The sequence below is a fragment of the Macrobrachium nipponense genome, chromosome 5 (genome assembly GCF_015104395.2).
Source record: "Macrobrachium nipponense isolate FS-2020 chromosome 5, ASM1510439v2, whole genome shotgun sequence".
Classification (NCBI taxonomy): Eukaryota; Metazoa; Arthropoda; class Malacostraca; order Decapoda; family Palaemonidae; genus Macrobrachium; species Macrobrachium nipponense.
In genome coordinates, this window is record NC_061107.1 from 137,728,084 (window position 1) to 137,755,309 (window position 27,226).

Sequence of the window (27,226 nt, forward strand, 5' to 3'; positions counted from 1 at the left end):
CACAGCCAGTATAAATCAAAGCAACCAAACACACTCCCTTGCATCTTACCTTCACACTCATGGACTCTATCCCTAAATCCTAGTCTTAATGCTCTCATATGACACATCCCCTACACTCATCATTATCCCATACATGCTCAACAAATATCCTGTCAAAAATTCCCATAACTCCCTAACCCAAACTCTCCTAATACCCCCAAACTTTGCTGTACAATATTTCTCATATTCCTGTAAAAAGTCCCATATATCCCTACTACCATATTCCTCTATCGTGCACATCAGGGTACCTCTCTCATATACACAGCCTTTCATATTTCTCGCTCACTCTCACTTCCGCTACTTCCATCCTGACCCCTCTTAACCTCTTCCAAATACGGTGAATCCACTTCCATACTCACATCCATACTCTTACCTATGCCCCCCTTCCTACCCTCCTTCTTGCCTACTTGTTCCCACCTACCACTAACCAAATCTCTCTCATCCTTGTCTCGTCCTGTCTGTCATCCTTACCAATCTTCTTCCCTTTAGTCATATTCTCTTCTCAGCTCCCTTCTTACCCTTGTCCTCAGTTCTATCCTTGTCCTGTGTCTTTCCTTTCTTTTCCTCACTTATCACAAACACATCACCCCTTCACTCGTACCCTCATCCACTCGCCCTCTCACCTTCTTCATAGCTTCAAGCCCGTCACCAGACTCAGGAAGCCTACCTCCAATAGCCCCCTCTCCAAGAAGTCCCCTAAACATTTCCTGCATAGTAATCATCACCAACTCCAGTTTCTCATCCATTTTCTCAATCATTCAATCTTCAGCCCCTTTCACTTCCTCTTTCATTCCCTCTTCCGCACTCCTCATTATCCCTATCAACTCTTCCAACTACCTCTTTTGCTTCTCACACTATCCTCAGCCTCTCATTCTCCACTTCCACCCTTTCCCTAGCTTCCCTCGTCAACCGCAGTTCCTCCCTAAACCTCCTAATCTTGTTCAACCCTTCCATCTTTACCTCTTCAGCAGTCATACTGACCTCGCTGTCCCAGTCGTCCTTTTACAGCCATACCAGCAGTCCCTGTTCAGATGCCAAAAATATTATGTGGCGGGATCACAATTTAAGCAAGACCTCCCCACATTGACGTTAATTAATCCTGGCTTACAAATTTCCCCCAGCCACACTTTCCCCTTTACGTTAACTTAAATTACTAATAGTACAGTTAGTTCAGCAAAGCAAAAATAAAATCTCAAACACATTTATTCACCAGAAGACTTGACACAATCAGGGTGGGAAGTTGTGCTTTCAATGTGGTATGGCCGTCAAAAAACAAACTCCACCGCCACTAGCAAACCACCAAACACCAAACCAACTGTCACCAACAAACTGTTGAATACCAACACAAAAAACACCAAAGAAGCACCAAGACTACTACACACCAATTCACAAACATCAGACACAACAAATCGCTCACCAACTCAACAACCAAAGATGGACACAAGCACGACAGAACTTATGTCAAATGCACACAGACGACTCCACTGACTGACCACCTCTCACTCCAAATGCCTTCATTGATTGACTTCTCCTGAGTCCTGACTGACTCCGAATGCTCGGCGATCAAGCCACTCGTTGAGCCAAAACGCCTGCCAAACAAGCAGTTCACTTGTCAACTAGCAATTCACCATTCACACCTTTCTCTCTCTCTCACCCTCTCCTTCTCTTTCAAAAAAAAAAAAAAAAAAAAAAAAAAGGCACAAACCTACCCCATACTATCTTAACAATAATAATATACATAAAAATACAATATAATACATATGCAAAACATCTAAGACCCTTCCTATCACTTCCGACGAACACAAACAACCCAATGAGACAATAGACGAAACAACCAGCCACTCTCTCCTCTCTCTCTCTCTCTCTCTCTCTCTCTCTCTCTCTCTCTCTATCTGAAACAAGCAACCCTCGAGAATATTGTCAAATGCGACCAATTCATCAATTCCCCCATATTTTGAGTTTTCTGCAGGAGGTTGTGAAGTTCTGGGAAGGTGAGAAGGACCTTACTACAAAAATTTTCATCTTTTGCAATAGGTACCGGAGTAAGTCTGTCGAGAAACACTGCAGACAATTTCCCAGTTTGAGTCTCCATTTCCTGAAATTGTGCTGGCGACTCTTCTGTCTGGGTTGATGCTTCAGAGTATACAGGTCCTTCTATCTGCATTTCTTCTACGATTTCTTCAACTGGAGGCTCTTCAGTTTGAGTTCCTGCCTCAACACGTAGAGCATGAACCAGCGATGATGCAGGGGTTGGGGGACAAACTGAGGGGATGAGGGAATAACCTTAGGGGTTGGGGGGACAAACTGAGGGGTTGAGGGAATAACCTTAGGAGTTGGGGGGCACTGTTTTTAGGGGTCGGAGGAGGTTGGGGGGCAGGAGGCTGGAAGTAAGAAAAGGATGAGGGGCTGGGAATGTAATACTGGGGTTTAGGTTGTTGTGAAGAGGATGGTTGAGGAGTTTGAGTTGGAGGAGGCATATTCGTCCTCGGATCGATTCTTGGCTTGCTTGGAGGTCTTCTTGGGGGCGATGGCTGGCGTTCTTGAGGTTATGCTGTCCGTGGGGGTTTGCCCTTCACCCTCCAAATCTTCTCCAGTCTGACTGGACATCCCTTGAACCATTCATGGTGTGACTGTCTGCAGTTTGGGCATAGGGCTATAGCGTGGCCCTTTGCCAAAAACTTCTCAAGGCATACTTCTGTCTCATGACGCTGGCTACAAATCCCACAGACATGGTGGGCTGTATTTTCCCTCTTGTGGTGTCCGAACCTCAGAGGGTCAGGAATAAAGGCTTCTGTGTGGTATTTTCCAAGGATCCCAAGCTCTATAAAGGTCCCCTTGGAAGTGGTTTCCACCTTCAACTTTTCTCCTCCTTTTTTTCATTTCCTTTCTTGGCTGTACATCGTGTAGCAGTCACTATGTTTGGTACTTCCAAAATCCAATCGATGGTACTTTGCAAATCATCCCCTTCGACATCTTTTCAGCTGGGTCCAACAGGAGGCACGAGGGATCCTTCTTCAGTAGCTCTACAGACTGTTGCTCTTTCAGGCAAATTATAAATTACCCTCTCAGCTTTGGCCTGGCTTAGAGTTTCGCTCCTGGGCACTTTTTCTTGAGCGCTCTCACAGCTGCCTAGGACATTTGGTCTTGCAAAGTCACTGGTCTGAATTTCTGAAGTGCTGGAAAATCGTTGTTGCTGGTCATAATTGGTGCTGCAGATGTCGAGGGGTTGGAGACGTTGATAACGTTCATAATCTCTTCTTTTGGACTTTCTGGAAGCCCTGTTCGTCGAGGAAGGGCGGGTCTACCTGCTGGGGGCCAGGAGGCGTCGGTCGCTTCGTCGCCATCGTCGTTATGGTGACCCTTGACAGCTTTAGCAGACTGCCGAAAAAGCAAAAACCGCTAAAAAGTCATCTATAATGAGTCAAGATTATTATGCAAGACGATTTATTACGTTGTTGCTTTAGATTAAGCTGACCTTGTGTCAGCAAGGGCTCTTGCTCATAGAGCAACCCGTAGGCGATTTATTACCTAGGCACGAGGTAGACAAAGCAGTATGCGGGCGGAAACGGAGTGCCTGACCCCGTCTCTCGCTCCCCACACACGAACAGAGGAGAATTTGTGTTTCTCGACAGTTAATCTAACAATAGCGAAAGACACAATGGACATACATTGATGAATTATATACCGGGGAAAAGGCCAGGATATTCTACATACAAATATATACATATGGTTCTTGCTGCTTTGCTAGTTGAGATCCATAATCGTGATTAATGGGCAAAGAAGGTCTTTACACGAGTCAGTTTTTTCAATGAGAATAAATATTTATTATGACAAAATAATGTAAAACAAGAATATGCCTATATATGTGATAGGGCTGTTGCCTTATATAATAAGGCGCCCTATGAGGTAATGTTAGACTTGCGATAATCTTACGCTAAGTCGGTTGGTTATGCACTTCCATACTCATTGGAGTGTCTTGGGGTTTGTTGATAACTTACCAAGTAAGTATCTTCTTTCGTTATGACAACGATGTGTTAAACTCATGATGATATCTTCTTTCTGATGTGAGGTTCTAGTAGAAAACACGAAGTATAAAAAATAGTTCTATTCTCTGAGATTACATGATGAAGATCAGATAGGATTGTACAGGTCTTCTAATGACGATGGCTTGATCGCTTCTGCCAATGATGATGGCTAATTCAACTCTGTCTACCATCTCGGTTACAATCATAAAGGAAGCAGACAATAGCTCGAACATATGAACATACTTACATATGAGACACATTACAAATCACGTAGGCCGTTTGAATTATAGGTCACGGTCGTTGTTTCAAGCAGGAAGCTTGGACTAATGTTTTCAAAACAAATGAAGGACCACAGGTGACGGCATGTCATCTTAGCCTACTTTATTGTATACGTCATCTTAGCATACTTTATCGTCTCAGGTCTGATCACATTCCTGCAAGCAATCTGGTTGACCTCTTTAGTTTTAGTTTTTTATATATATGGAATAACATTCCATATTTTTATTATGTAACTCTTACATAAAAGCTTGGTCAGCTACAAAACCATCCACTGAATATTACTCAAGCTTGACTTGCATTTGACTTATAGGAGTGTGATACAGACACTATGTGAATATATATAGATATATAGAAAATACTTATAAGTAAAAAAAATTCATGGTGTACACAAATACAGATTCAAGTAATAAGATATAAGACATAATATGCATATGATGATATTCGTAAATAATAGTGATCACGTGGTATATACTGATACAGTTTTTCATTTCATCTCTTTAAGATACATATGTCACAGAAAATACTAATGTACTCTGATAATTGCATAGGATAAAGATTAACATGATAAAAATCATATTTTAACTGATAAAAATTCATATATGAATTGATAAAAATTATTAATGTTTATGCTACTTCACTGACCCATATACTAACTTTTATATAACTGGTTCATTAATCCATATACTAACTCATATATAACTGCAGTTATTGGTAAGATAAAAGGTAACAGATTGATTATAGGCTACCTGATTTATTTATACATATGTATATGGATTCATATAATTATGATCAATATATGTGCACTTAATACAAGTGATTAACATAAATGACTAATCTAAGTGATTAATCTAGGTGCACTTTAAATAGATTCCTAGTGCATACACGCACAGATATATTTCGATTCTGTTATTTATGATATATTTCGATTCTGTTATTTATGATATATTTTGATTCTGTTATTTATGATAATTTATATATATAGGATACATGATACTTTATATATATAGGATACTTGACCGAGGTGATACCCACTGCACAATTAACTAGCGTTCGAACAACTTTTCGTCCATTACACAGTTCCAGACAACCACCTATAGCCAAATGAAATGGCGAATTCCAAATGGTTAAAAACAAGGGGAATTGCCTGGGCAGGGTCCAACGTTCTTTTTTGCGCCCATATTTGTCCTCTGCATCCTAAGCCATACGAATACGTTCACGATGAATAAAATCATCCCCAGCACGAGTCCTGCGCCAGCAACGTAGAGTTGAATATCCTTTTCGGTCGTAATTGTCGGAAGTATGTCCCTTTTGTAGTCAATTTCCGACAGCCGCCAGAGCATTCCATATTAAAACGAGATTAACGACGGGATATGGGTGTCGGTCCAAGAAGTCCACGAAATAAGCTTGTTCACTTGTGATGGTGCTTATTCCCTTTCACTTTGTAGGCGGTTGATACTTCACTGCAGTCGTCCACTGCGACGAACGGGTTTTGAATCTGTAGATGATGTGAAACTCTCGTACTGCAGGATACTGTAACCAGGTTCCGTTAATCAGTCTGTAAGTGAAATTATATTTGTCACAAGGGCAAAGTAAATTCAGACAACATCCAAATGCGGGAGGGAGAAAGCCATTAAGAACCAGACTTAACCCACATGAATTCGCTGATATTTAATGGAATTCAAAAGAGTCAGCTGTACAAACTTTTTTATCCATGGCAATATAACAATGAGTGAACCTATCCAGGTCTATGATGACTGTAAAAATATCCATAATTATAAAAAATAAACAGATATCAATACGAATCCCAAAGAAAATTCGATATTACTGGTAGTAAGTTACTAGACAAAGAAGTGTGAAACGGAGCTATTTGTAAGATTGCCAGGCAACATAAGAGTCAAAGAGAATATTAATCATGATCTGTATTTCTCTATGCTTACTGAAATTAAGCTGTGATAAAATCTGATCCTATGTGCCTCTAACAAAAGGTTCATATTCAATTTTCTCGCGCGCATCCTCTGAGGTTAATTTTTAGGCAGGAGATGCTATGAAAGAACCCATATGTAACTAATTTCTATATAAACTTTGGGTTTTTCAAGAAAATGTGACATTTTCCCATGAATGCGATTTACTTGAATTGTAATAGGCTAATGTTGCAAGTAAATTTTTCATATCCATGACCTGATACTTCTAAATGTCCATTTACCAATGTCATAGGCTGATGTATTGACTCTAATTGTCTATGAGGTTCAGAAAAAAAAAATTAATTCATTTTGATGTTATAGAAATTCTGTTTGCTTATTTTGTTCATTAATTTTAAAACTATTGCAATTTCTTAACTAAAGTTGCATTGCGCATACGGATAAGAATAGGTTATGGCTATGTATGTCATCATGACCTATGAACCACATTTGAAGTTCATGAGCTAAGCATTCCTCTCTCCAGCCAACCTGCTTTGCAAGCAGTTTATTGAGGTTAAAAGGAACAATGATGAATCGGCAAACGCACCAGGCATCTTCATGACTGATGACATCGTCACCTGGCAGGAGATTGCTCTCAGCCAGCTTATGAGTTACATTACTTGCTGTAATAAATACGACTTTAGTACAAATTGGGTATTTTTTGTTTTAATACTCCACCCACATGAGAAGAATGTCTGAAAAAACAGTACGAAAATTGAACAATATAATAGTTTCATGTTGGAAATCTGCATGACTGTAGAATAAATGTAATTATGTTAAATTAGATATTCCTTATTCAAACTAATGAAAAGGGTTTCCATACAAATTTTATATATAGTATTTGGCCTGTAAGATTCATGTAGGATTATTCATATGATATACATTTTCACTTCTAGACTTCCTGACTTTAAAATCTCTTTTATTTTATTTTATTTTATTTATTTATTTATTTATTTTTTCATTGACTACGAATATAAATCACCGGGACAGACAATATGCTAGTAGGTTTTGATATGTGTTTGAACTTTTAGCTTATTTGTCGTTACTAAAGCGTTAAGTTAGAGTTCAAATCTTTACGCATATATATTTGGATATTTTATTAACTTATGGTTACGTTTTGCTTATTGATTTTATCGTGATTCCTTTTTTTTTATTATAATTTGTAACCCTCCACTTGTATCCATATTTATTTTATTTTATTTATCTATTTATTTATTTATTTTTTATATATATATATATATATTTGATAAATTAATGGTTCGCTTGAATATGTGGAAAAGTGTTCTAGCGGCGTACCGTATAAGGCTACTTGCTGTATCAATTCTATAGATACAGATATGAATGATAAAGGTATTTAAAACCGCGAGAACCACTATAATCCAGTTCGGATCCAATATCACGAGTTGTAACTCGTAAGACATTGACACTTTCCTATTTATCCGTTCTAGCAAACCGATTGACTCTGGGTGATAAAATATGGTATTGGTTTTCTTAATTGAAAGGAATTCACACAATGAGTTAAGGAGATTATTATTGATTTACACCACCCGAGTCAGAGTTTATCATGTGTTGAATTCCATGTTTACTGATTTAGCACTCATAAATATTCCTAGCGCACTCAATTGCGATGTTTGTTTTTTAGTGCTATTAATTCTATATAACGTGTCAAGGGAACTATAACACTAAGAAGTGTTTATTTCCTCTGTCAGACTCGTAACTCTGTTAATAATTCTAAGTGTATTCTTTCAAGGATTGCTTTGGCATGTGATAGGCCTTTAAACTGACAGGTGTCTTAGTGTGTCCCTTGTTTTCTTGACACGTGTTACAATTAGTTATGTTCTTTTTATATCTGTAAGCATTGTAGGCCAGTAAAATAGTGATTTGGCTTTCTGTGACATAATAGAGAACCCTGGATGACGGAATGCAACCAGTTTAGGACGATTGGTATAGAAGAGATTATTACTACTACCTCGTCGTTAGTCACCTGCTGTGTTCTTCGGGTTTTCCTCGTCACAGACCTACATATAATATTACATTTGATTACATAATTCTGATACACATACTTTAAATATACTTTTGCTTTAGGGTTTCCGTTCGAAGTGTTTATTGTTTTGCTTAGCTGCTGACCCTGTTTCCATTTGAAGTGTTTATTGTTTTGCTTAGCTGCTGACCTTGTTTCTGTTTGAAGTGTTTATTGTTTTGCTTATTGCTGTTGACCCTTGTTTTGTTCAGTTTGTAACAGTTTGGCGCTCCAACCCAGATATTCAATGCTCGCAATCTCTTGGGTTAATGAATTTTCTTGTTTAGATACAGTTTTAACAATAGGCACGGATGTTTCTATATCTTTTAGTCCAATTAATGGTTCTTTGCCTTATGGTGTGGGTTTGCGGGATAATGCGTCAGCTATGATATTTGCTTTCCCAGGTAGATATCGTATCTTGGCTCCAAAGACCTGAATGATCATATGCCGCCAAGTTCTTTTGGGACTGTGATTAAAGCCTTTGAAAAACTCGGTAAGGGACTTATGGTCAGTAAGGATTTTAACAGGATAACCGTAGATTATGGACTTAAAATGTACTAGTGAGTTAACGATACCTAGCCCTTCCTTGCCTATTACTGCATATTTACTTACAGAGAGCTTTAGTTTACGTGAATAAAAAGCAAAAGCTATAGGGAAGAACTGTTTATCATATTGCTGAAGTAGTACCCCTCTTACCCCTTGGTCTGAGGCGTCTGTTGCAATGAAAAAAAAATCCTTATTTAAATCAGGGATTTTTAAGTTAGGTGAGCTGCATTATTCCGCTTTTAAGATATCGAACGCCTGTTGATGCTTTTCAGACCAAAATAAATCTACGCCCTTCTTCGTAAGGTCTGTTAAAGGAGCTGCTATGATTGAAGAGTTACATATTTACATACGATTGTAATACCCACTACCGCGCAAAAGTGCTGTATCCCCCTTTTACGTTAATAGGTACCGGAAGTTATGAATAGCCGACACATTACCATGGACTACTTTAAGACCTTTACTAGACACATAAAACCTAAATAAACATGTTCGGTTTTTTAAAACTCATATTTAGATATTTTACTCTGAGATTATTTGTCTTAGTCTCTATAGCACTAGCTCTAGTTTATGTGAATGTACTTCTAAGGTATTAGAAAAGATTACAAGATCGACCATATAGGCATGTAGGGTATCCCCTAAAAGTCTCCAAACACTATATTGTAATTGGGGCGCAACGTAAGCCGGAGGCATACCTAAAAATTGATAATGTCCCCTGAGGTACAATCACTTAGGTAATGGTATCTGGTGAAAGCCTTTAAGTAAGTCCAAGCTGGTGAAAAATTTATTCTTGTTTAAGCGACAGAAATCTACGCAGTTATGCCAAATCCGATCTTTTTTGGCATGAAGTTTAAGGGAAAAATTATATGGGCTATTTGATTTCCTAATGACTCCTATTACTAACATTTTTTTTTTCATCTTCGTCATTTATCTCTATTTTGAAATTTCATTGGGAGTCTATACAAAGGTACGTATATATATAGCTTATGTTTGTCCTTAGACCGTATTTTGTGTTCAATGACATCCGTTTTTCCCCAGAGATCACTCGCTAGTGGAGAAACATCCTGGTATTCAGATAAAAGAAAAAAAAATTTCTGCTGAATCACCTCTGCTTGAATGACTTTACGGATATTACTTTAGATAGAGTATAAAAGAGATTCATCTACGACTGGTTGGGCGTGATTAAAAATTAGCAACAATAAAAAAATGCGATATTTATATGTATAGGTTTTGTGGATTACTAGATTAACTTGTTGCTGTGAGTCAACCGTGTATAGGGGTTTGTTTGCGGAAATCGTTATATTTCAGTGTCGGGAAGGATTAAAATTTCAGATCCCAGCAAAGTCTTTTTACAAGCACTAAGACATTCGAGGGTGCATGCGTCTCGAGATTTTGTGTGCAAACTGCGACTGCGGTTGTGGGAGAATTCTGTTGGGTCATTTGAACAATGTTACGATTTATGAGACAAATGATTGGTTCCTCTATATAAGTTATTATTTGATTAACTGTCTCTTTTTGTTCAAAACGGATTTTAATATGTTTGAAGGTTTATAGAATTTTCCTTTGATAAACACGCCTTATTTTGCAGGAGGTAAGATAATGTTTTGTATACCCCTAGATGGATATCTTACAATTATGCTAGATACAGATCAATGTTTTTTATAACTATAGAGGTATCTGTAAGTGCTCGCTTATCCGGACTTCTCAATAGGGAAGTTCGAACAACAGACGGTGAGTCCGTAAATCAGGATATTACGTGGACTAAAGGGATAAAAACAAGATATTCTAATTTTTACAGCGCGTACAGTCGGGCTTAATCCACCACTACTTATTGTATTAGAATTACGAGAACCTGCTCTGATTACTTGATACGGTCGTGTGATTCATAGTAAAATTCCTTTTTAATTCAAAAAGGTATTGGCATGAATTATCCAACATCGCTTTTCCCCGCCCTGCTAGAGTCGCTTATTGTGTGGAATGTGCTATACTTTGAACACTCGGCAGATTTAACTGACCCTGACCGTTGACTAGATGACACAGTAACCAAGTTTGCATAAGCACGATTTGTTTGATTCTGAATTCATGAATTGAGCGATTACTATTAAAACAAGTTATCTCTACTGCGTTCAATATTAACTGTTTGTACTTGCTGTTGTTTACTTCATTCTTTGCTAAAATTTGAAATAGTGAGGGATCCTGGTCAGCACATTTAGCCTAATGAAAGTTTTTTACAGACATGTTATTCCTTGCAATCCAGCCGTACTTTTAAAGTTAAGTTGAGTCATTGAGGTTCGATATTTTATGCATATAACTCAAAAAATTCCATCTAAATTTAAGTGTACATATATTGATCATAATTATATGAATCCATATACATATGTATAAATAAATCAGGTAGCCTATAATCAATCTGTTACCTTTTATCTTACCAATAACTGCAGTTATATATGAGTTAGTATATGGATTAATGAACCAGTTATCTAAAAGTTAGTATATGGGTCAATGAATTAGCATAAACATTAATAATTTTTATCAATTCATATATGAATTTTTATCAGTTAAAATATGATTTTTATCATGTTAATCTTTATCCTATGCAATTATCAGAGTACATTAGTATTTTCTGTGCATATGTATCTTAAAGAGATGAAGTGAAAAACTGTATCAGTATATACCATACCACGTGATCACTATTATTTACGAATATCATCATATGCATATTATGTCTTATATCTTATTACTTGAATCTGTATTTGTGTACACCATGAATTTTTTTTACTTATAAGTATTTTTTATATATCTATATATATTCACATAGTGTCTGTATCACACTCCTATAAGTCAAATGCAAGTCAAGCTTGAGTTAATATTCATGATTATTCATCGTGTATGTAATTCACCTATTAAATGAGAACAAAATAATATTCTACTTTCTGATGAAACGAAACCAAACAATATTGGACTGTGTAGCCATGTTTATTCATTGTTTACATCCCACGTAAGTTCCTTTTGAAATTAAATTACTAATCAAGTCAACGCACTAATGAAACAAAGTAAACTAAGGATTTTCATTCATTGTAGCACTTCTTAAGAAAGTCAATCTTTAAATGAAAAGAAATCAGTATAAACCCCGTTTAATGAAAATATTAGGTCTATATGTGTCAACTTTGAAATGAAAGCAAACGACTGCAAACTTAATTATCTTGCCATGGAACTCTTCCTTCATTCATAAAATATTTAATAAATATTGTGGAAATCCTTTGGGCCAAATTTAAACTCTTAACAAATTCACATGGGAGTTTTTAATTCGTTTTTATCAACTTGACGTTTATGAATTTTTTTTAATGATGTCACCACGCCAATTAGCCAGAGCGTAGTGCATGGACACTGTGGCTGCTACGGAGGACTGAAGAAAAAAGACTATTGTTAATGGTGAAGATTTGTCTGCACAGCCATTTAAAGAGAATGGAGAGAAGAGATTATCGATGAGATTAGGAAAGTGTTTTGTAAAAGAAAGAAGAGAGAGATAAAGGAACAACGTTGTTAACAAATATATACAGAAGAGGGAAGAAATACGAGAAAGACTTTACTTCATTGTATGATGTTAAGCCACATTTGGTTATAATGTACAGCGCAAGATAAAATTGTTTAAGGATGAGTGAAAGAAATGGACACCGAAGAGGTTAGTTGGGCGCGGTACAAAATATGAAGACGACCCGCATATTTTATCGTTCTGGTGTAAGTGAAGATGAAAACTGACATTACTGCAGTCATATATTATAAAAATAATTAAATAGTTAGAATGTATGGTTCCGAAAGGAGAGACTAGAAAAAGACTTGCATGCCAAATATGAAAAAAAAGGAGGAGAGGAACTCGTAGTGGCACTGGCAGACGCACTGAAAAGGACGTGCCGATAAATAGGCATCACTTTCACATTACTACTGATGTAAACCTGGGGTTCGAGTTGAATTTGCAAGTATTACTTTATTACTCTGTTCCGTCGATGTTGATCTCATTATCATTTTATTTGGTTAACGGGAATTTCATTTGAATTACTATATTCTTTTACCTAGTAGCTAGGTATAGTCCAAGGCATTTTCTATTTAATCATTCTCTTACCGGTAGGGTTACCGATTCATGTTGACAGATTTGGGTCGTCAAACTGCCGTAGATTTATGTTGCTTAGACCGCTCTTGGCCAGGGGTGTGGCTTTTTGCCTTTTCTGAACCCCCTCACCCCACCTAACCTAATCAAGAGCTCCATAAATCAACTGAAGACGCTTCCTAACCTAAGGAGTGAGTTTCTGACCTAGAATGACGTAAATGTTGCATAGTACTATTAAAATACTAGGATAGGGTAAACAACCGCATGGCCTGGCTCAACTACGACGATCACGGCTGGACACCCTCCGAAAATGTACTTATAACGCGTCCTGACACCGGAGATGGGCATCAGTGAGTGACTTGTTGTGGGAGAGAGACACAGCTAAAGACCTCTACTCTCCTTTCAAAGTAAAGTATTTTCTCCAAAGTTAGAAATTAAGGCCAAATTTAAAGCATTAAACAGAGGGTAGTGAAAAGGGTGTCCAACACAGTGAAAATCTCACCAAAACGCTTTCGAAATTTTTTCTTACGCTTAAATATCTTAGAAGATTGACGTCATCTTGATGTTTGTGGAGTCGCTTGTGTCAACAAACTTCCCATTTCCTGTGATAAATCTGTATACCACTTGTACCCATAGATGCAGGGGCACTTTCATCACAACAATCGGAACACGGTTACTGGCCACGACGTTTTTAAGTAAACAACTGTTTTGGTAGAAGACAATGAAGCGTGCGCTAGATAATTATTTAAATAAATAGTAAAACATCAATATTTTACATATTTATGATGATTAATTTGAAAATATTCATTATTGAAAAAGTAACTCGATTCTGACTCAAATTTAAGTAATTATTTTTCGGAATTAGAACGTTCTTTTAAGTCCTGTATTATGACGTCATGACATCTTGACTTTCGTACCTCGTACCTATTGTAGATGAATTGCTATACTCAACTTTCTTGCAGAACAGTTTACCAGTTATTCATGCAAATTGTTATCAGCTATTCATGTAATTGTTATAATCGTAATGTGCATATATATCTTAATTATTTACTTTTTGGATATATGAAGATGTTTTACTGCCGGATTACCGCCGTAGTGTGACGCAATCGCTCTCGGTCCCTGGGCCTCTGTCTGTTTTCGCACCATAAGAAATTAATGGGGCCGAATTTGCAATGACCAGAAAGTCGTTAAAAGAGGAAAGTTAGCATTGAGAGGCATATGTTTTGATTGAGAAAAATACAAATAGCTAGCTTGTAAAAAATACTTGATTACAAAAAACTTGATTGACAACTAAACAGCATACCTACTATGGGTTTCAGAGACAGTGCAAGCTCGTTTTTTGGCAATATTTCTGTAACGAACACTCGTATCAGAACGAGATTTTGCTATAGTGCATTACACCCAGTGCCGTAATTTATAAGGGTATCGTGAATCACTAATCGTAAAGAATAACGACACTTGTCCTTGTACCAAGAGACAAAAACTCCATTATCCAGAAATGGATACGAACATGTGTAAAAAGCTCCACCTACCCTCTCCCCCCCCTCCACCGCCACTCCTGTCCTTCTTCCTTCCTTCGCCTTCCTTTCTCTCTCTCTCTCTGTTGCCAATTGCTATGTGTTCACCCTCCAAACTGGGTAGAAGACTTACTCAAAACATGAATTAAATAAACACTTTGAAATAACAAAGTAAAGTTGAATTAAATGATGAGTAAAGTAAACAATTAAGGGAATAAAACTTTGCAGTGTTGTCGTCTGCTGCTCGTAACTGTGTTTGTGGAGTGAGTGCTTAGGAACCAGGAACAGCAACGTGGTTCAAGTGCAATGTGGAGTGAATTAAGACCAAAATGTGTATAATAACAATCAAATAAGCTCTGTGGAGTTTCAGTTGTGATGGCAGTCAGGATAAAACCACCGATTACAAGGTAAAAAAGAATTCAGTTCAAACCATGACCCCATGAATAAAAAATTTCATACTTTCACTAATATAGGCAACAAAATGTTGTTTTATTGTGCTGATTACAACTGCAATCTTGAGGAAGATCAATAAACGTTACATATATACGCTAACATTGTTCAAATGAGTGCTGGGAAGGCTGGGAAAGATGATGGACAGTCCGTGACTAGACCATCCAGCCACACGATTGCCGCAATATTGGATTTCAAAACTACCTTGAAAACATATTTTATGAAGAGTGTCACATGTTTATTTTAGTTCGTATGGGCTTTCATATATCACATTATGTTGACGAAACTTCAATCTTTTGAATGGTATGCATAGAGTTGTAATTGTATTCTTGTTTCACCAATTAAATATCGAGTGAATAAGACCCGGCCAGCGTGATGATGGTGGATCGTCCATGATTGTTTACCCTAGTACCTAGGGATAAGTGAAATACAAATACAGTGGTACCTTGAGATACGAAATTAATCCGTTCCGAGGCGGCCTTCGTATCATGAGTTTTTGTATCTTGAACCGCATTTTACATGTAAAATGCCTAATCCGTTCCAAGCCCTACAAAAACAGCTCAGTAAATTATATTTCCAGGCCTACAACACATGTTCTAGGGTTATGACGCCGATCTGACGGAAGAAATATGACTCCAAAAAGGCAAAATACTGTACATAGTTAAGTAATATTCAATTGCATGTAATGTTCAACCCCATTTTTACTGCATATATTAGGACTTTAGCATATGTCCCGTAGCAATAAGCCTAGCCTATGTTAGCGGTTGTTACTGTAGCCTAGTCTATGATTCTGACATCTAAACCTGAGAAGCTAAAAGCTTAGAATATGCTAATAAAATGTATAAATAATCAGTATGTACTCATTTCAAATAATTATTAATTAATCATTAACTATAATACATACCTTCCGATCATTTGTTTACATTCAGCTCTTACGAGTACCGAACGAACGCCAAGCAATCACTTTTCCTAGGACACAGTAAGCCATAAATTTTCATTAGTATCTCTCTTCAACTAATGAAACTACCAAACAGTATAATAACTATTCATTTCTATTCTTTATTCTATCTTTACCTAATGGAGATACCAAGATGCTGACAGCTATAATGAAACATATACGTAATATTAAAACAGAAGAATTTTAAAAAATACGTATTGTGGCTTCGATAAAGTGATCAGTTCAGTCTGATTTATTTTATATTTTATGATATCTAATTCACAGTTTTTTAATTAAATGTATTGCATGTACCCATTTCAAATAATAATTAAGTAACCATTAACTATAATAAACAAACAAACAAAAAAAAGTGTCCAAACTTCTGTTTACATCCAGCACTTACGAGTATCGAATGATCGCCAAGCAATCACTTTTCCTAGTACACAGTAAGCCATAAATTTTCATTATCTATCTTCAACTACTGAAACTACCAAACAGTATATAATAACCATTCATTTCTAGTCTTTATTCTATCTTTACCTAATGTTTTTATTTTTATTAAATGTATTGCATGAATAAGTTTTTCAATTTACAGCATCCTTTTACCATAGAATGCATAAAGCACAAGGGGTAGATGCTGACCAATAGGAGAGCAGGATCTTATGGGGTGACTAGCATCAGGAACCAATGGGATGGGAGAGCAGGAGGATGGTGGCGAGTTTACTCAGTTGGCGGGTGCGCGAGTTTTAAAATTGTTCTCGTGATCCAGGCGAATCTCGGGACTTTACAGCAACAACCTTTCGTAACTTGAGCAATTTTCGTAAGTATAATCCGTAAACATTTTTCGTATTTGCTTTCGTATCTTGAGTTTTTCGTAAGTTGAGCCTTTCGTATGTCGAGGTACCACTGTATTCATTTTTATTTAACCTTTCACACCTGGTCTTATTGGCAAGGAGACTACCCTTTGTCTGACACTAATATGAACAGTAAGGTAGGCTGACACTGAAATTCTCACCCACCACTTCTCACGCGCAGAGCAACTAGCTTGAAACTGGGGATACTGATGTGAATATTAGTGAAAGTAAGAAAGGGTCAGGATACTTTTGTTTAAGAATTTATTAATTTTTTTCCTTGAATAGCCTACAGTATTTCTACAGAAGCAGTCCGCATGAACTGCAAGGAACGTAACCACGGATACGACATCCACTAGGGATTGGGGCGTCCAATGTATTTCGCTGTGTTTAGTTCTGGCCCCTGGGGGGTTAATTAACCCTTAAACGCCGACTGCACGTATTTTACGTCGACAAACAAAAGTTTTTTTTAAAAATTAAAAATTCGCGGAAAAATACTCTTTTAGGCCTACCAGCCGAAAACTCTTGAATCACGCGCCTTGGGGGATGCTGGGAGTTCACGGATCAAGGTGTTGTTTGTTTACAATCGTTACGCAGGCGAGCAGGCGCGAATTTCTTTCTTGCCACACTAAAAAGTATCTGTGACACATCTCGGAAATTATTTCGTCACTTTGACATAATTTTTTTACCATTTTAAATTAGCCGTTACATAAAGTTTTATATATGAAAATGTGCGCATTTTATGTAGAACACAACAAAAAAAAACTCATGATTGTAGCTTTTATCAGTTTTGAGATATTTTCATATAAATAACGATAAGTGGCAAAATTTCAACCTTCGGTTAACTTTGACTCTACCGAAATGATCGAAAAACGCAATTGTAAGCTAAAACTCTTATATTTTAGTAATATTCAATCATTTACCTTAATTTTGCAACTAATTGGAAGTCTCTAGCACAATATTTCGATTATGGTGAATTTATGAAAAACTTTTTCCTTACGTCCGCGCGATACTCTTCCGAAAAAAAATCATACATGCGATTGTGGTAATGTTTGCACCATTTTAAATTAGCCGTTACATAAAGTTTTATATATGAAAATGTGCGCAATTTCATGCACAATACAACTAAAAACAACCCATGGTTGTAGCTTTTATCAATTTTGAAATATTTTCATATAAAAAATGATAAGTGACAAATTTTCAACTTTCGGTCAACTTTGACTCTACCGAAATGGTCGAAAAGCGCAATTGTAAGCTAAAACGCTTATATTCTAGTAATATTCAAGCATTTACCTTAATTTTGCAACAAATTGGAAGTCTCTAGCACAATATTTCGATTTATGGTGAATTTATGAAAAAAATAACATTTCTTTACGTACCGCGCGGTAACTCTTCCGAAAAAATCATATGTGCGATTGTGGTAATGTTTGCACCATTTTAAATTAGCCGTTACATAAAGTTTTATATATGAAAATGTGCGCAATTTCATGTAGAATACAACTAAAAATAATTGAAGGTTGTAGCTTTTCTCATTTTCAAAAATATTTGCATATAAATCACGATAAATAGAAAAAAAACCACGCTAGGTCAACTTTGACCTCTACCGAAATGGTCGAAAAACGCATTGTAAGCTAAACACTTACAGTCTAGTAATATTCCGTCATTTATCTCATCTTGAAACAAATTCGAAGTCTCTAGCACAATATTTAAATTTATGGTGAATTTAAAAAAAAAAAACTTTCCTTCCCTCCGCGCGCAGATTCTCCGCCACAAATCTCCGAAATGTGTACGTCCCATTCTCGGAATATTTGCTCCGTTTCATATTAGGCATTTCATAGAGTTTTATATATGAAAATGTGCGCAATTTCAGTAGAATAAAAGGAAAAATATTTGAAAGTTGTAGCTTTTTTTATTTCCGAAATAATTGCATATAAAAAAATATATATAAAAAAAATTTGACATTCGGTCAACTTTAACTCGTCAGATATGGTCGAAAACTGCATTTGTAAGCTAATATTCTTATAGTTATAGTAATATTCAATCATTTGTCTTCATTCTGAAAGAAATTGGAAGTCTCTAGGATAATATTTACATTTTGTGGTGAATTTTTATTTTTTGAAAACAATATTTGTTTACGTCCGCGCTTACGAATTCATGCATTATTTTGTGATAATATTTTCTCTGTGTTGCTTTTATCGTTTTTTACAATGTGTTATATACCAAAATGATCGCAATTTAGTGTACATTACAACGAAAAAAAAGTAACTTGGTACCTTTAACCGTTTTGCGCACAGCGCGATTTTAATACAAGTATATATGAAATTTTGTTTTTGCGTTATCATATATCGCATTATTTATATATGATAATGATAATTTTTTTCATTTCTGATGGTTGCATACTAAACTTCAGGCAATGACAAAAAAAGGAGCCAAAAATGAACTCTTAATCTTGAAAACTAAGCGTGCTGTGATTTTTTGAAAAACATATTTTTTCCGCTTCCGCGCTCACTCCGAAACACCTCCGGCACACGGGAGACTTTTTTTTTTACGCTTCGGGCGTTTAAGGGTTAAAGTCATCCGAATAAATATTACTTAAATTCTTGTTCATGTAGTAAAACTGCATCAGAAAATCGCAACTGTCATGGTCTAGGCCGCCGCAGGTAAGTACCCTAGATCTACCTAGCCTACAGGCACTTATCACCTAAGAACTTATGGAATGATTCCTTTGAAAACAATAACAGCAGATATAGAATATATCCAAGTAGGTGACAATCACAGGCTTGGCATAACACCTCGGTGGCTGTGAATTCAATCCTCGGGCATTCCATCGAGGTGTGAGAGATGTGTATTTCTGGTGATAGAAGTTCACTCTCGACGTGGTTCGGAAGTCATGTAAAGCCGTTGGTCCCTTTGCCGAATAACCACTGGCTCCATGCTATGTAAAAACACCATACAAACAAACAAACAAGATGATCACAGGCACTCAGATAGTGACGTTCCAGGTGTTGATGCTGAGAGCTGATATTCTTGACAACCCAACTTTTGCTGCGTTGCTAGACCACTTAAGTTTGGTCAAGGTGTCCCATGTTCCTGCCCTGCTGCTGCTTTGTTTCCACAAAGGTGACCAATCCGTTTTATCCTCTTGTAGTGATCATCCTGCTTAGGGAAGATATCCTCGAAGTACTAAATAAAGGTTGTGCTTCAGTGACACCCACTCCTAGGTAGCTGTAGCTGAGGAATGCAAGACTCTTGGAGAATAAAATGAAGAAACATAAGTGCCTATCTGCTTCTTCCTTGTCAACAGTGAGCTCTCCCTCATCTTCTGCTCCTTCCTCTTGTAAGAAGTTAAAGAATAGTTGGTTTCATTAAAAAAAAAAAAAGTGGCTTTGCAGGCCAGAATAGCAAAACTGAAAACAGCAATTCAGATTAATGCAAATTAATGGGTTTTTGATGAATTATTGCAATGTATTGCAATGTTACCTTAGACAGGTGGTAAGGGATACTCTTCTCATGTAGAGTACCTAAAGGTTGCTCTGTTGGACAACAAGCTAGATGTTAAAGTAATGGGTGTTTATATGGAAAAACAAAACTATTTGTAAGAAATGTTTTACTGGTAGGTTCATCACTTATCCATCTTATTGGTATACTATAAGAAAGTCCATTACTTGAGCTCGCCAACTTGCTAATAAGGATTAGACTGGGGTTACATATATGCCTCACCAGCAGGGATGGAGTAATTACACTTGAAGAAATAAATTACAATAACTTTAAAAAAAAATGTAAATTACAATTAGAGTCAACCCCCCGTATTCATGTTCTCAAGAATTGCAGACTCACCTATTTGCGGATTTTTTTTTACCATCTCTACCCATTAATTGTGGAAAATTCACGTATTTGCAGGTTTTTTCCAACAATAAATATTCTAATTAGTGTTATTTTTGTTTTGATGATAAATACATTTTTATATAAAAAATATACAATTTTTCAAATAATATTGATTATATTGTACTATTAATAAGTTTAACAAGATTAAATTATAAAAATAATAACTCTCTCTCTCTGTCTCTCTGTCTCTCTCTCTCTTTTTAATGGTAAGATGTTTAAGATGACTTTGAAATTATATTAATAATAAACAGTAATCTGAAAGACTAACACAGTAATAGGATAGTAATTTAAGGTATATTTGAAGTAGGATGTTATTTAAGGTATACATTTGGTATTTGAACTTTCAAGATAAGCAGTTATTAGCATTTTTAGAGGAAGTTCTAAGTAGGTTTAACTATTTGCAGGGGCATGTGGTACGCATCCCCTGTGAATACGTGGGCTCCACTGTATAATTACTTTTGGAAATAGCAATTAAATTATGATTACTAAATAACAACTTCAATTACAATTCCAGTTACCATTACCAGGGATTTGGATGCGAGAGTAAACACTAATCTTTTGCACAGGAAACAGTGTATTGGGGGGAACAAGTAGCGCTAAGAGGTTCTCTTAATTTTTTCCAGAAGTGTAAGTCATAGAAGAGCAGATGTCATATCAAAGCAGCAGTAATTAGCACTACATAGTTAGGGAACACTTGGATTACGCTGTTCAGTTCTGGTCACCTTACTATAGAATGAAGACTAGCAGCAAATTAGATAGTCTGTTTCTTGTTCAATACATACATGTTACCTGCAGGACACGGTCAGGAACTGGATGTGCCTTTCACATACAATGCTGCTCCCAGTGGTGGATCACAGGCAAATTTAGGTCTTATAAGGAACCCATGACTCCTAATGGAGCCTGTCCCTTACCACTTCACTTTTATAATTAAAATTAAATTACAATTACACAAAACTATGTAATTAAATTTCAATGAAATTACAATTACAGTGACTCTGCTCACTGCTCACCAGATATGAAATAGAAATTATTTAAAAATCTTATTTTTCAACAGGTTATAATTTGCTAAGCTGCTGAACAATATGAACAGGATAAAAGGTAATGTAATAGATGTCTCAAAAACTTCAATCCTATTTCATTAAAGCATAATACATAATTTACTTCAGTTAGATTTCTGCCTAGGATCATCTTTTTTCAAAACTTTTTCAGTTTTTTTCTTCACAATATTTCTCTAAAGAAATTGTTCCATTATAATAAAAGTTCAAACCAGCACAGAGAACTGAATGAAAGGAACATCAGCACTAGACTAATTTAATGCTTTCAGCTCAGAAAAAGTGTTTTTTGTTACTGTACTTCTTGATAAGTCTTCCATCACAATTGTCATTCACACTCTTGAACAAAGTTTGACAGTGTTCTGTACATATTTTAAATACAGTAACCTGTCAAGTACATTTTTCACCTTGTGCATCTGTTCTTTGTGTTTTCAAGTCAGTAGCAATACTGGTTTATTAATATTGAGGTTTATAAGTAACTTACCAAGTAATTACATTGCTATTGTTTCTACTCATATGGCAGCTCAAAATTTAAAAGCCACTCCAGCACTTCTGTTGTTTTTGTGTAGGCAACAGCCCTACCCACTATCAGGGGAACAATAGATAAAAGCAGCAAGAGAGCTCAATTCATTTCTGGACTCCAGCAGCTATTTTGAATTCTCTCATCGGTCTTTTGGTTGTATTTCAGGATCTGGTGCAGTATTCTTACATTTGCGCAGCTCTTATTACTAGCAATAGCTTAGGTGTTTATAGCCAGCTTAGTTTAATTTCATTATATCTGATTCTAGTTACTCTAGTATTTATTAGGTACTGTCAGGAGGGGTGTAACACCAGATTAACTAACTCTAGTTAGGACTCCCTCACAATCTGTGCTGGCTGTAAGGAGCATTCATGTTCTAAAGAGAACACTTGTAATCCCCGGGTTACGACGGGGGTTCCGTTCTTGAAACGCGTTGTAAGCCACAAATCGTCGTAAGCCGGAACATCATGAAAAATCCTAAGAAAACCGTACTTTTAATGGTTTGGGTGCATTGAAAACTATGTAAACTGCATTCTTATTGCATTTTTCATCAAAAAAACCTTCAAATATTGATTATTTTGCACTTTTGGTGTCATATTTTATCTGCCAGATCAGTGTTGTAGGTGTCGTAACCCTGGAACATGCGTCGTAACCCTGGAAATAATGTCAGATGAATATAATTGAAAAGCGCCTTAACCTCGGAACGTCGTAAGCCGAACCCGTCATAACCCGGGGACTGTCTGTACTTGCATTGAATGTAAAGACTGGAGTGAAGAACAATGAAAGATTTTGCAGTCCCATCTGGACAAACTCGATAGGCATAGGAAGCAGAAGGGCTTGTAGCCTTGATTCTACTCCTAATCCTAATGCTGAAAATGTTCCCTCCACTCCTCCTCCTCCCTTAGCACTGTCTCCTATCTCTAGTCCTCCTACCTTTGTACCACCTATTCCTGTAACTGGCTCCCATGCTTCTAACCCCAATGCCATTGCCAGCCCTAAAGGTAGAATTGATCATAAGTTCAAACTGATGGTAAGTTCTATGGCAGATTTAGGAGCATCTGTCAAAGTACCTATGGAGAAAGTTTTCAGTTATTCAAAAAGTGAAAGTGTAGTGCCAGTGGAGGAGATGGCTGCCCGTTCCATTGGCTCTCCTAGACAAAGGTCACTGTCACACTCCCCTGAACCTGGGAGAAGACATATCGGAGGTTCAAGGGAGGCTGGTGGGGTTTGCCCACGGGTCGCTGCCCCCTCAGTCAGACCTGTAACTGAGGCTACGACTTGAGACAGCCACTGGAAAGGTGTGTCTGTTAATGTGAGTGAGTTATCTTCTGAACTTAGACAATTCAAACCCTGTCAACAGGATCTGATAGCACTTTTCAGGGGAGTCTCGACAGTTGAAGAGACATTTGGACGATAGATCTTGATCTTCACATATTTGCTGCAAGTGGCCTAAGGAGCCATCTCTCAGCCCTCAACCCTCCTGCAGCACCTGACTCAGCCAGCAGTATCATTCTTCCGAATGTTCGGACTCTTGACAGTATCTGGCACCAGAGCTCTAAGAAGCTCTCCTCTTCCAGGAGCCACTCTCCTCCCAGGCACCCAGTGCCTTCTTCCAAGCGTTTAACTCCAGTAGTTTCTTTTGAGCTCCTGCTGTCTCCCACATGCTCGGTGCCAGTTGACAAGAGCCTGGCACCAGATGAGTGTTTGGTGCCAGACAGGCAAGTGTTTGGCGCCAGATGAGTGTTTGCCTTCCGCTCTTCCTTTGAGCTCTTCCACACTTGACTCTGCAGACCTGTCCTTAGCGCCCATCAAACAGAAATTATGGGCTTTTTACAACGGGCTCCTGATTTGGTTAAGCCACTTCAAGACCCTCTGTTGTCTCCAGTTTCTTTTGATGATGAGGATGTGGATCAGGAACCAATTCCTTTGGCTTATGCAGCTTTCTTAATGTTTTTCTTGGCTACCATGTGATGTTCTTTGCTCCAGCTGCTCCTGTTTTTCCTGCTTCTACCTTTGAGGTATCAGCCTGACATCAGCTCTCATCTGCCTAAGAATGGTTTTGTCTGCTTCTTCTAAGAAGGCTCTGAAGGAAGTCAATGAATGGCTCTCCAAGAAGTGGGAACAGGGCAAGGCAGCCTTTGCCTTCCCTCCCTCAAGCTTGCTTATGCCATGGAAGAAGCTGCTTCCCTGGGAATCTCTGACCCTTCCTAGGGGAACTTAACGTGCTTAATTGACTCGGCTTGTCATTCAGCCTTTTCTTCTGCGAAGATAATGTTTTCTGCAGCAAAATTAGACCACCTCATGGAAAATTTGTTCAAGGTTTTTGAGGTATTAAGCATTCTTGACTGGACAGTCCATAAGGCCAAGCCAAGAAGATGGATGACTACTCTGTTCTTGCAGAGGACTTCACCACAGATTGGTTAAGAGTCTTGTCTTGTGTGGACAAGGCAATTAGAGACCGATCTCTCAAACTGGCTGCACTCTTCTTGATGGGAGCACTATAGAAGAGGGAGCTTTGGTGCTCGTTTACAACGAAGGGAGTAACTTCAGTATAGAAATTGACCTTACTCTTTTCTTCCCAGGACCATTTTTACCCATTTCCTCAGGCCACAGTCAAGGAATTAACCTCGTTCCTCCAAAAGAAGTCCACCCAGGACCGCCTTACCCAGTCTATCAAAATCAGTACCACTGCAGTTTCCTCCGCCGGCTCTAGTAGTCCATACGGACGCCTCCTTGAGCGGCTGGGGCGGATACTCACAATACAAAAAAGTACAGGGAACCTGGTCAGTATCATTCCGCCAGCTACATATCCATGTACTGGAAGCTATGGCAGTGTTTCTAACCCTGCAGAAACTCTTACTAGCCAAGAAAATCCATATCAAGCTGGTACTGGACAGCGCAGTGGTGGTCCACTGCATAAACAGGGGAGGCTCCAAGTCGAGCTATGTAAACCACGTAATGATAGCCATATTTGCCCTAGCAGCCAGGAACCAATGGCACCTATTGGCCACTCACCTAGTGGGAGTGAGAAATGTAGTGGCAGACGCTCTGTCAAGGACTACTCCGCTGGAGTCAGAGTGGACCCTAGACGGAGGGTCATTCAAATGGATCTGCCAACAGGTTCCCGGGCTTCAAGTAGACCTTTTTGCCACGGAATCGAACCACAAACTAGCATGTTACGTGGCCCCTAACCTGGACCCTCTGGCTTATGCCACAGACGCTATGGCAATAGATTGGAATATCTGGAAGAGAATTTATCTCTTCCCTCTGGTGAACCTACTACTGAAGGTCCTGAACAAACTCAGAACTTTCAAAGGTCAGATCGCACTAGTAGCTCCCAACTGGCCCAAGAGCAATTGGTTCCCTCTACTAGTGGAATTAGGACTCCGGCCCCGGCGGATTCCCAATCCCAAATTGACGCCGTTGGTACAAACACAGACTGTGTCCGCTTCCTCAGGAATTCAGAAAGCCCTAACTTTATGGACTTCATGAAGTTTGCGGCACAGAAAGATGCCAACATTGATCCTCAAAACATCCGGTTCCTAGAATCAGATAAACGAGAATCAACACTGCGTCAATATGATTCAGCAGTGAAGAAGCTAGCCACCTTCTTGAAAGACAGGAGCACAAACCATGACTACGAATCTGGCGATAACCTTTTTTAGAACCATGTTCGAAAAAGGATTAGCAGCGAGTACTATTACTACAACCAAATCGGTAACTAAAGAAAATATTCCAATTTGGATTTAATATTGATCTTACAGATTCGTATTTTTTCTTCTATTCCTAGGGCTTGTGCTAGACTTAGACCGATGATAGACCTAGAACGGTCTCCTGGTTCTTCAAATGATGTTTTGTTCATGCAACTTACCTGTCAGATATATATAATAGCTGATAATTTCCGACACCCGACAGAATTTTAAAACTTACGACACACGTAGTGGGAGTCAGGTGGTTAGTACCCATTCCCGCCGCTGGGAGGCGGGTATCAGGAATCATTACCCATTTTCTATTCATAATTTTTCTGTCGCCGGTGTTGTGAACATCTGTTTACAGCACCTCCGTCTGGATTTGGAAAACTTATTGCTACTTGAGTATCCCTTTTGGTTCTTTTTGTTGGATTAATTGATTGGATCGGTGGCTAGGCACACGTTATTAGTGGATTGATTTGATTTTGGTTTGGGTTTTTCTTGGAATAATATGTCAGGGTCTAGTACAGCTAGCGCTAGGTTCTGCTCTAGAACTGATTGTAGAGGTAGGCTACTGAAAGCTTCAGTAGACCCACATACGGTATGTAAGAGTTGCAGGGAGCATGAATGTGTGTATGGAAGCCGTTGCAAGGAGTGCGAAAGACTAACAGATTCTGAGTGGAAGGCGTATGAGACCTATCTTAGGAAACTTGAAAAGGATAGGTTAAGGAGTCCTTCCTCCAGGAGTGTTCAGGCGTTCAAGATATTAATGTTTCTCCTGTTAACCCTCCTTCTGTTAATGCTCCTAACCCTGATAGTTTTGCCTCCGGGCCCTGAAACAGTGTCTGTAGAGAGTAATACTTTATCCTTAATATTGGAGTCGATTCGTAATCTAGAATCAAAAGTGTTGGCTCTTGAGAGCAAAAGTGACGTGCAACAGTGCAGTGATACCCTTGTGTAGTGGAGGGTGCGTCAGATCGGCCTCGTTTCGCCTCTAGGCCTGGACCTCTGCTTGACTCCCAGGACCTGGGGAGGGAGCATGTCGAAAGCCGAAGGAGGGTTACAAGGAACCCCCACCGATCTGACGTGCCTTCGGCAGTTACTGATGAAAATCCCCAGACTGCCAGGGAGCGTGCGCGTGCCACTCCTCAAGGAGTGTTTTTCGTCATATCGGAGGCTTCATCCCCACGTAAAGGGTGGAGTTTTTTTTTTTTTTCTCAAGGTGCTTCACGTCCGCTGAAAAGGACGGCGCGTAATGTTGACGCTTCACGTCCTAGTTTCGCCGCTTTTCTTTTTGCGATCTTCGCCTGACAGTGCGTTCGCTGCTTTTCCGCCGCAGAAAAGGCGTAGAGAGTC

General features: G+C 38.1%; 1 protein-coding gene across 1 annotated transcript in view; it reads left to right on the top strand.

Annotated features, from left to right (window-relative positions):
* The first annotated feature begins 12,396 nt into the window (after positions 1 to 12,396).
* The window catches only part of LOC135215663 (uncharacterized), a 50,555-nt gene continuing 35,725 nt past the window's right edge, over positions 12,397 to 27,226 (top strand). The window contains exons 1-2 of the mRNA XM_064250607.1: positions 12,397 to 12,602; positions 21,664 to 21,707. Coding sequence (XP_064106677.1) covers positions 21,692 to 21,707 — 16 coding nt within the window. The 5' untranslated portion in view covers positions 12,397 to 12,602; positions 21,664 to 21,691. The remainder of the gene's footprint in view (positions 12,603 to 21,663; positions 21,708 to 27,226) is intronic.